Source organism: Propithecus coquereli, unplaced genomic scaffold, assembly GCF_000956105.1.
Source record: "Propithecus coquereli isolate 6110/MARCELLA unplaced genomic scaffold, Pcoq_1.0 Scaffold241, whole genome shotgun sequence".
Taxonomy (NCBI): domain Eukaryota; kingdom Metazoa; phylum Chordata; class Mammalia; order Primates; family Indriidae; genus Propithecus; species Propithecus coquereli.
The window spans coordinates 2,625,469-2,636,130 of NW_012147964.1; the positions used below are offsets into that span (position 1 = coordinate 2,625,469).

General features: G+C 59.4%; 1 protein-coding gene across 1 annotated transcript; it reads left to right on the forward strand.

Moving 5' to 3' along the window:
- The first annotated feature begins 499 nt into the window (after positions 1-499).
- On the forward strand, positions 500-9,724 carry EEF2 (eukaryotic translation elongation factor 2). Its single transcript, XM_012646240.1, has 15 exons — positions 500-586; positions 1,588-1,802; positions 2,704-2,885; positions 2,973-3,184; positions 3,546-3,724; positions 3,911-4,016; positions 4,546-4,659; positions 5,052-5,190; positions 5,320-5,515; positions 6,124-6,382; positions 6,850-6,957; positions 7,526-7,879; positions 8,114-8,296; positions 8,381-8,513; positions 9,031-9,724. Exons 1-15 carry the CDS (start codon positions 584-586, stop codon positions 9,222-9,224), a joined length of 2,577 nt encoding a protein of 858 aa, XP_012501694.1. The 5' UTR covers positions 500-583; the 3' UTR covers positions 9,225-9,724.
- The last annotated feature ends 938 nt before the right edge of the window (positions 9,725-10,662 follow it).

The following is a 10,662-nucleotide window of genomic DNA, read 5'->3' on the forward strand; positions in this document are numbered from 1 at the left end:
TGTTTTTTAAAAAAACTTTTTATGTTGAAATGATAATAGGCAAGGAGTTGCAAAACAGTACATAGAGGTCGTGAGTATCCTTTCTCTCCGCTGCTCCCGGGGGTATCATCTTACATAACAATGCCCAAACCAGGAACCTGACATTCGGAAAAGTCCAAAGACTCTATTCACGTTGTGATAAGCTTTTAATAGAAGTGCTTGGCATTTTGGAAGCTAATACAGTTACTGTGATTATTGTTCTCAGCTAAAACAAGGCTCTCCGTTTTGTGCACTTGAACAGTGCGCACCAGAGGCGCGCGCCCACTTTGGGGACCACCACTGCCCCCGCGGGACGCTGACCGTGTAACCTATTGCAACCTGGGCCGGCACCCAATGGGTTAACAGGGACGCGCCTCCGTGCGCCTGCGCGGAACGCCGCTTTGCCCCGCCCCCGCAACGCGGTCATATGATCCGCCCAACCGGCGTTCGCCTATAAAAGGCCGAGTGTTGACGTCAGCGTTCTCTTCCGCCGTCGTCGCCGCCATCCTCGGCGCGGCTCGCCTGAGTTGGTTCTACCCGGGAGAATCCACCGCCATCCGCCACCATGGTGAGCAACCCCGTTCAGCTCGTGCCCCGGAACGGCGGCGGGGCCTCTGTGGGGCCGGCGCTGCCCAGCCTGGGACGCTGGGGCCGCCTGGATAGGGAGGGAGGAGACATGGCGGCGGCGGCGGAGTCGGGGCTGGGGAAGCGGCCGCCGCCATGTCTGCGCGCCGGGCTCCTCGCCGAGCCCCGTCTCCGATTCCGGGGGCGCCGCCGCCTCGCGGGAGCCCGGGCCCGGCCGGCGCGGGGGTGGTGGCGGCGATGGGGGTGGGGAGCGATGATGTGGCAGAGGCTGTAATGGCGGGCACCGCGGTGGGAGCGGGGAGGCGCCTTACGTAACCCGCGAGCCACGAGTTTGAGGTGGATTTGCTGCCGGGGGCCGTGGGCAGCGGGGAAATGGCAAAACCAGGGAAGCGACACGTAGGAAAGTCCCCTCTTTCACCCCAAAAACCGCCTCCTGACGTCGTGCAGCCTTGTCCCGGGCCCTTGCCCTTCCTGTGACTCCCAAGAGCTAAAAGCGGCTTTTCTGAGCCCGGGTGTGGGCTTGTGCCTGGGGGCGTTGCTCGTGCTCCCCGGGGGTGGGGGGCCCTTTCTGGTGCCCCAGGCAGAGGGGTCACCTTGTGTTTAAAAGAGGCTTGTGGGTCGAGGGCAGCCAGGGTGGCCCAGTGGCAACATGGAGGGCGTTTTGGGGGAAGCTTCGTGCGTATTTGACGCCTGGCACTTCCGATAGTGTGCTGGGTCTCGAGGAAATTCGTTGTCCCTTTTGGAGACCGCTCAGCCCTCCGGGTTGTCAGTTCTGAATGGCAGCTGGGATCGGTGGTTTCTCGGAGGTTGGGGGAGTGGCTTTCAAAGGGTCCCTGGTGAGAAGACCGGGTGGGGGTGTTGGGGGACAGCGTAGCACCAGCCCCTTCTCGGCCTTTGACCTGGAAGTTTAGTATCGACTGGACGTTCTGTGCCAAGCCGGGTTCCTGGAATTCCAGGCTGGTCTGAGCCACCCCCCTCCCCCAGGTGAACTTCACGGTAGACCAGATCCGGGCCATCATGGACAAGAAGGCCAACATCCGGAACATGTCTGTCATCGCCCACGTGGACCACGGCAAGTCCACGCTGACAGACTCCCTAGTGTGCAAGGCGGGCATCATCGCCTCGGCCCGGGCCGGGGAGACTCGCTTTACTGACACCCGGAAGGACGAGCAGGAGCGTTGCATCACCATCAAGTCAACGTGAGCTGCCACTGCGCCCTCTGGACCTGGGTGGGAGCTGCCGGCCTGGCAGCTGGAGGCCACGGGGGCCCGAGCGGGTGGGGCAGAACTGTGGGCACCATCACTGTCACCCTGAAACCTTCTCGTGAATCATGGGTTGGCCTAGAGCTGGTGTCTTAAACTAGGGGAGAGAATGAGATTCGTTGGTGAGACGGGTGGGGAGAGGCACGGGTGGGTGGGCATTGGGAGCTGGGGGTTCTTGAGGAGGACCCTTAACCCAGGGCTTCTCCCTGCTTGAGGACTATGTGCCTCCTATCCCAAGGAACACTAGGTAATGTTTGGAGACATTGTGTTGTCACTCCTGGGGGTGGAGGGTGTAGCTGGCATCTAGGAATGCTGAAAAGCGGTCGTGTTTGCTCAGGATAGTTCCCTGTGACGGTTTTCTGCTCCCAAAGTGGTGTAGTGCAAGTGACTGTCACTGCTGTCTGTCATAGGCTGGTGATGTTGGGAGGTTCTCGCTGGTTAATCTCAGGTGGGGCTGGAGGAGAGAGGAAGAAAGGGCAAAAGTGGTCTCTGGGGTTTCTGCAGTCTTGCTTTGGTCAGATAACTGCTGCTTTGAGTCCAGGTGTGGGGACTCCTGCAAAGCCAGAGCGGGGCTCTGGGTCCTGGTACCCAGAGTCCCCATCCCTGGCAGAGGCAGAGGGTGGGTTGGCACTCCTGTGGGAAACCCGAAGTCTGACTCCAGATGAGTAATCCAGGAGGGGAGGGGACAGGGTGGAGAGTGCCGAGTGGTGGCTCTGGCTTGTGACGGCATCAGTGGCTCCCTTGGGCAGCAACCCGGGCCTAGCTCAGGAGTCTAGCACGTAGGACAGCGGAGGGCCAGGGGTGGCTCCAGCCTCCTGACGCCCTCCTCCCTCCTCAGTGCCATCTCCCTCTTCTATGAGCTTTCTGAGAACGACTTGAACTTCATCAAGCAGAGCAAGGACGGCTCCGGCTTCCTCATCAACCTCATTGACTCTCCTGGGCACGTGGACTTCTCCTCGGAGGTGACGGCCGCCCTCCGAGTCACTGATGGCGCCTTGGTGGTGGTGGACTGCGTGTCAGGTAAGCAGCAGGTCCCCCAAGGCAGGGCCTGGAACCTGGGCCACCCTGCCTCTGGGTGACGGCCGCCGTGCCCCTGCCTGCCCCCAGGAGTGTGCGTGCAGACAGAGACGGTGCTGCGGCAGGCCATCGCCGAGCGCATCAAGCCCGTGCTGATGATGAACAAGATGGACCGGGCCCTACTCGAGCTGCAGCTGGAGCCCGAGGAGCTCTACCAGACCTTCCAGCGCATCGTCGAGAACGTGAACGTCATCATCTCCACCTACGGGGAGGGCGAGAGCGGCCCCATGGGCAACATCATGGTATGTTCCTTCCCTCTCTCGGCGAGGGTGGGCCCAGCAAGCTGAAGGGCTTTGACCTGGCCCGGGGAGCTGTCCTGGGGGGCTCAAGACCAGAAGCACGCTCACCTCAGAAGTGGTGGGGGAAGGGGGTGGGGTGTTTTCCCATCTGACTAGATCTGGCCCTTGTGCGGGAGGCTCAGGGAGCAGTGCCTCCCGCCTGCAGGCAGGGCGGGCCCCACATGATGACTGACATTTCTTCACTTTGACCTGACGTCTGCTGAAGAAATCGAGCGTCTGAGGCCCATGGGTCCTGGTGGAGGGGTGGAAGCTGCAGGTCTGCCTCGGCCCCTGCTCAGGCCACTCACCTCTCTTGCTTTCCCAGATCGACCCCGTCCTCGGCACCGTGGGATTCGGGTCTGGCCTGCATGGCTGGGCCTTCACCCTGAAGCAGTTTGCGGAGATGTATGTGGCCAAGTTTGCAGCCAAGGGCGAGGGCCAGCTTGGGCCTGCCGAGCGGGCCAGGAAAGTGGAGGACATGATGAAGAAGCTGTGGGGTGACCGGTGAGCCCCGCGGGGCAGGGGACAGCGGATCCGGGACACTCCAGTGGGGTGGGGGTGGCGCTTAGGACGAAGCTCAAGCTCACCAGACCCCTGGTGGGGTCCTCCTGCCCAAGCTCTTACCCTTGACCCTGGCCTGAGTCATCCCTACCCCTAACCTGGATGGGTTGGGCCTTCTCTCTCTGCCAGGTACTTTGACCCAGCCAATGGCAAATTCAGCAAGTCAGCCACCAATGCCGATGGGAAGAAGCTGCCCCGGACGTTCTGCCAGCTCATCCTAGACCCCATCTTCAAGGTGAGGAGCTGGAGCCCAGTTGAGCCCCCCATGGCAGGTGGCTTCTGGTCGGGCACCCTCTGGCTGTTGGTAGTGATGGGAGCATCCTCCTTGCACCTGGAGTCCATGACAGGTCACCTGACCTGCTGCTGTCAGCTCCCAGCAGGGGCGAGAGAGCGAGCAGGCACTTTCAGAGTCAGGTCGCATCTGGACAGGTTAACGTCAAGGTTCCTGGACTGTGCATGGGGGGCAGGAGGCGGCTTCTCTGCTAGGTTAGATACGAGGGGCAGGTGGGGCTTTGACTAGGAGTCTATTTTCGTAAGTTAAAGTTTTCTCACTTGTAAGTCAGGTGGTCTTTTTTCCTTATGAATAATTTACTGGGAAGCTTTTTGGGATTTGCTCTGTGGGGTCACGCCCTTGGTGGTAAGTGGGTCAGGCTCCGCGGGGCCGCTGCTGTGCCGCACCTGTCCTTAAGGGGCCGGAGCGGAAGCAGTGGTGGCTTCCTACTTCTTTCCACATGTGCTGTCTTGTCTCGTGACCGCGAATGTAGGTGTTTGACGCGATCATGAATTTCAAGAAAGAGGAGACGGCAAAACTAATCGAAAAACTGGACATCAAGCTGGACAGTGAGGACAAGGACAAAGAAGGCAAACCCCTCCTGAAGGTGCGTGGGAGGGGCCGGCCCCATGCAGGAGGGAGCCCAGTCCCAGCCAGTCTCCTGGACTGAGTGGGCTTCAGGTTGCCATTGTTAGAGTTGTCAGAGAGCCCTGGTCCTGGGGGCTTAGATCCCCAACTGGGGGGATGGCTGTCGGCCTTTCTCCCTTGGGACCTCCGTTTCTGGGCGCTTTTATGTTGAGGTGTCACAGCAGCCTGTGGGCAGGTGAGGGCAGTGCCTTGACCCTCTTATAGAAGGGGCCACGATTTTTAGGAGAACATGGTTCCTAACTGTTGGCTGTCTCAGGTCCCTAAGGAAGGAAGGAAGGAAGGAAGGGTGAGCACACGATCACCCTGGGGTCCCCCAAGCTCCTGTGCAAGCCCTTCCTCCTCTGTCCCCAGGCTGTGATGCGCCGCTGGCTGCCTGCTGGGGACGCCCTGCTGCAGATGATTACCATCCACCTGCCTTCCCCTGTGACGGCCCAGAAGTACCGTTGTGAGCTGCTGTACGAGGGGCCCCCGGACGACGAGGCTGCCATGGGTATGTGGCAGGGGGTGCCTGAGCTATAGTGCGCAGCTCTGGGCAGAAGGCATTGGTCCAGTGCAGGGTTCCGGAAGGACGAGCTGCAGGGCCGTAAAGCTGCCCCCACTGGGACATTTTTCTTCTCAGGCATTAAAAGCTGTGACCCCAAAGGCCCCCTTATGATGTACATTTCCAAAATGGTGCCAACCTCCGACAAAGGTCGGTTCTACGCCTTCGGACGTGTCTTCTCGGGGCTGGTGTCCACCGGCCTGAAGGTCAGGATCATGGGACCCAACTACACCCCTGGGAAGAAGGAGGACCTCTACTTGAAGCCCATCCAGAGGTGAGCAGTTGAACGCCACCTGCGGCTGCTTCCTCTGCTGCTCAGCAGGTGGCCGAGAAAGTGTGTAGTGTCAAGCTCTTTCCACCTTCTTTTGTTGTGGTCCAGTGAGGATGAACAAAGTCCCTGGGCGCGTTAGGTGATCACAGGAAGCAGGGACTGCATGATGAAGGCTAGCTCAGAGTTGGTTGCAAATGTCTTCAGGCTCCAGGGGGATGGCAACAGTCTTGTACCATGGTCAGGGTGGGCAGTGACCCCAAAGATGGACTTTTAATGGCAGTTCCCACCCAGCAGTCATGGGCTTGCGCAAGTGCTCCATCTCCTCAGGAGCCTGACCTGTGCTGGGAGCAGGTGGGCCACCAGGTGCCTTTCGTCTGCTCTCGGTTCTGTTGTGCACACACCGGTGGCACCTGCAGGGGATGTGATACCTAACGGGCCAGAATCCCGTGGAGTTAGTAATCCGGGTTGAGTATGGAGTGCAGCCAGGGCTTGCTTGGGCAGGGGTGTCACCCCTACTCCAGACAGGAGGGCCACCAGCTCTGGAAAGGCCTTGTCTCCCGGCATCCGACCGGGCTGTGCTGCCAGCCCCCTGACACGTGCTGCTCTCGCAGAACAATCCTGATGATGGGCCGCTATGTGGAGCCGATCGAGGACGTTCCTTGCGGGAACATCGTGGGCCTGGTGGGTGTCGACCAGTTCTTGGTGAAGACAGGCACCATCACCACCTTCGAGCACGCCCACAACATGAGGGTGATGAAGTTCAGCGTCAGCCCTGTCGTCAGGGTCGCCGTGGAGGCCAAGAACCCGGCAGACCTGCCCAAGCTGGTGGAGGGGCTGAAGCGCCTGGCTAAGTCGGACCCCATGGTGCAGGTGGGCACGAGGGCGAGTACGCCACCTGCAGGGGGAGGGGTTTGTTGCAGCCTGAGGTGTGGCCCAGTTGGTTGCCACGGTTTTAAGATTTGAGTGACTGAAAAGTAGGGTCTCTGGTTTGTGGGGGGCCCATACCTGCCGAGGTAGAGCTGCTGCCCTTTAAGTGGTGATTTTCTGGCCAGGTAGCCACCGCCTGTTTTTTTAGGCTGTTGGGATTTCCATAGGTTACTGTGGGCCGTGGATCTTAAACTTTTTCAGAGTTAATCGTGCCAGGGTCCAGCAGCAAGGCTGATGGGGCCTCTTGCTGCCTTTGGTGGTCTCGGGTCTTGGGGGAGCCCAGCCGCTCCCAGCAGCTGGAAGGGACGTGGAGCCTGCTCTCTGCCCATCCCTCGAGTTCATGCCCACACTGCCCCCCGGCCTGGGGGTGCTGCCTGTCAGTGCCCTGGGCTGACGCTTGGCCCTTGCAGTGCATCATCGAGGAGTCCGGGGAGCACATCATCGCGGGTGCCGGCGAGCTGCACCTGGAGATCTGCCTGAAGGACCTGGAGGAGGACCACGCCTGCATCCCCATCAAGGTGAGCCATGGCGCCGCGTCCGCCCTCAGGCTGAGTGACTGGTGCTGATAGGATGGCTCGGTGTCCACCCAGCCTCCTCAGGCCACTGCCTGCTCTGGGCTTCTCCCGGGGCTGAGCTCATCTCCACACAGGCCACCGCCAGCGCTGGGCCATACCATGGGCCTTCCTCCCTGCCAGGCTTCTTCAGCCTTGTCGTTGCTCTTGGGCTCTTCCCAACGCGGGAATAGGGGTCTGGTTGTGAATTAACTGCATGGCAGCTTCCCCTACTCTCCTGTGTGTAAGGAAATACGCACACGTGACAGGCTCAGGCCAGGCTTGCTCGCAAAACCTCACTTTCCAACTGATGACTGCGTCTGTCCTGATCCTGCTGGCGGCGGGTGGACTCAGCGTAGGCCACACCCCGTACTCACACCAGGAGTGAGATTCGCCTGTTCCTTCCGACTTAACATGCCACTCACTGCCAGGCCATGTCAACTCTGCCTCGCCAGGGAAGCTTTGAGAATGCCTCTCTGAATGTGGCCTCTGCCTCCCTACCTCCGAGGCTGTGACCTTCTCTTTCTTTCTGCAGAAATCTGACCCAGTTGTCTCGTACCGTGAGACGGTCTGTGAGGAGTCCAACGTGCTCTGCCTCTCCAAGTCCCCCAACAAGCACAACCGGCTGTACATGAAGGCGCGGCCCTTCCCCGATGGCCTGGCTGAGGACATCGACAAGGGCGAGGTGTCCGCCCGCCAAGAGCTGAAGCAGCGGGCCCGATACCTGGCCGAGAAATATGAGTGGGACGTGGCCGAGGCCCGCAAGATCTGGTGCTTTGGGCCCGATGGCACCGGCCCCAACATCCTCACCGATATCACCAAGGGTGTGCAGTACCTCAACGAGATCAAGGACAGCGTGGTGGCAGGCTTCCAGTGGGCCACCAAGGAGGTGAGGGCACAGCCCCTGTGAGCCAAGCTGGGGCCTCGGCCTGGGAGGCAGATAACCTGTGCGGGGACCACCTGTTTCTTGCCTCTGGAGAGAGGCTGGAAGTCCTGTCCCCTGGCGAGGGTTGAAGTGGGCAACAGGAGATGCACCCGGTTTGCTTGGGGCCTAGACCTTGAGGGCTTGGCACAGAGAGGGAATGCGCTCGGTCCTTGATCGTGGCTCTGTCCTCCCTCACAGGGAGCACTGTGCGAGGAGAACATGCGGGGTGTGCGCTTCGATGTCCACGATGTGACGTTGCACGCGGACGCCATCCACCGTGGGGGCGGCCAGATCATCCCCACAGCGCGGCGCTGCCTGTACGCCAGCGTGCTGACCGCCCAGCCCCGCCTCATGGAGCCCATCTACCTGGTGGAGATCCAGGTGAGCCGTCCCTCCTGCCCGTGATCTCTGGTGTCCTGCCCTGCCCCGTGGCCACTGAATGGCTTTCTCTCCCTTTCCTGGCAGTGTCCAGAACAAGTGGTTGGTGGCATCTACGGTGTCCTGAACAGGAAGCGGGGCCATGTCTTCGAGGAGTCCCAGGTGGCTGGCACCCCCATGTTTGTCGTCAAGGCCTACCTGCCTGTCAACGAGTCCTTTGGTAAGTGCCAGCCCAATGTGGCTGTGGCCAGGCCAGAGGGAAGGAAACCTGGTTCTTGGGCTCAGCAGGGTGTGTCCCTCGGCCTGGGCCCCATAGGAGTAGTCAATGGAGCCTGCGCCCCCTCCACGTGGGGGCAGCCCAGTCCCTGACCCCGTGTGGATCAAGTCATGGAACATATTGGGGGAGGTTCCGTTACCCAAAGATGAGAAGGTTTTTGGGCATGTGTCTCAGGTGGCTCAGGGCCTAAGTTGGAAGAGAAGGTCGGCTGTAGCTCAGGTGGTCCTGGAAGGAGCAGGTGGCAGCCATGGAAAGGGCATTTCACCTCAGTGGCCTTAGAATGAACAAGCCCGAACTGAGGTGCAGGTCACCAGGCTGGATGTCTGACCTGAGGGGCGGTGTTGTCCTAGCCGCCCTCCTGTGCACGTGTGCCCATGGGCCCAGGAGCTCTCCCAGGTTCCCAGCAGGACCTGCTTCTCCTGGGCAGCCCAGCGAGCCTGTCCCTGCTCTGTCCCCACAGGCTTCACCGCCGACTTGAGGTCCAACACGGGCGGCCAGGCCTTCCCCCAGTGCGTGTTCGACCACTGGCAGATCCTGCCCGGAGACCCCTTCGACAACACCAGCCGCCCCAGCCAGGTGGTGGCGGAGACCCGCAAGCGCAAAGGCCTGAAGGAAGGCATCCCAGCCCTGGACAACTTCCTGGACAAATTGTAGGCGGCCTTGCCACAGCGTCCCCCACCCGGGGTGGGACGGGCACAGCACCCACGCCCAGTTCGACCACAGCAGCACGTCCTTGCATTATCAGACGACACCTCAGACTGTCCCAACACAGTGATGCTCCACCTGAGAGGTTCTGGGGCCACTCCGTGCCATCGCTCAACCTTAACACTTGATGCCGTTTCTTTCGATATTTATTTCCAGGTCGCAGAGATGCCCTCTTTGCAGGGACTGATTTGGCCGGTGGGGGAGAGGGAGGCGGGGTGGGACACCCAACTTTTTTTTCCATTTCTTCAGAGGGAAACTCAGATGTCCAAAAAATTTTAAAATGAACGCATTAAGAGGTTTATTTGGGTAAATGGCCCGTAGTGGCTTTTTCCTCCAGAAAAGGGAAAGGAACAAGCGGGTAGATAATTTCTAGAAGGCAGGAAGTCCTGTGCGGTGTGATCATGAGCACGTCCAGCTGTATTAGTGCCATTGGAATAATAAATTTGATATGGTGGTGACTTCATTCTGCATCGTTCTTCCGGCCTCTTTGCAGGTTAGCAGGGCTGCCATGTCCCAGTACCAGGGCCATTGGTGCTGTGCCACTACCAAAGGTCACCTTGGCCTGTAAGGGACGCTCAGATGCTTGAGACCTGGGCCCTGCTTTGGGAGGGGTTGTTCAGGCGCGCTGTTGCAGTGGTAGATGCTGCCCAGTGGAACTTTGTAGGATGGTGGGGGGCGCCACTGCTGAGGATGCAAAATAGGAGCAGTGTCCCAAGGAGCTGGAATTTAAAATTCCATCTCACTTACAGTGCACGCAGGTGGTCTGGTCTGTTGGGGTTGGGGCTACTGGACGCTGCTGGCTTAGACGATCCTCTGAATTGCTGGTGTGCTCACATACTGTCCCATGATCAAAGTTTTATGTGAGCCCATTTGTGGTGTTTTGTTTATTGGGAGACAGGGTCTTGCTCTGTTGCCCAGTGTACAGTGCCGTGGTGTCAGCCTGGCTCACAGCAACTTCGAACTGCTGGGCTCAATCGATCCTCCTGCCTCAGTCTCTGGAGTAGCTGGGACTACAGGTGCCACCACACCTGGCTAATTTTTCTGTTTTTTGGTAGAGATGGGCCTCCCAGAGTGCTGGGATTACGGGCGTGAGCCACCGCACCCAGCCTAACCATTTGTTTTGAAAACGGTTCCTTGGGCATTGCAGGAGGCCAAATCTAGTTTTAATGCCAATAATGTCTAAACATTCTTTTGTACAGTTCTGGACTTAACCACTCAAACCTTACCTAAGGTTAAAATTTAATTTTTGCTGTTTTCCTATCTTTGTCCTCAGCTGTGGGCTGTGAAGTACTGGTATAGGGTTCTTGGTAAGGAGAGGGGCCACCCTGGCCATTCTATACTGCCCAGGGTCCTGTTCCAGCCAAGGCCCTACCCACACCTTACTAAA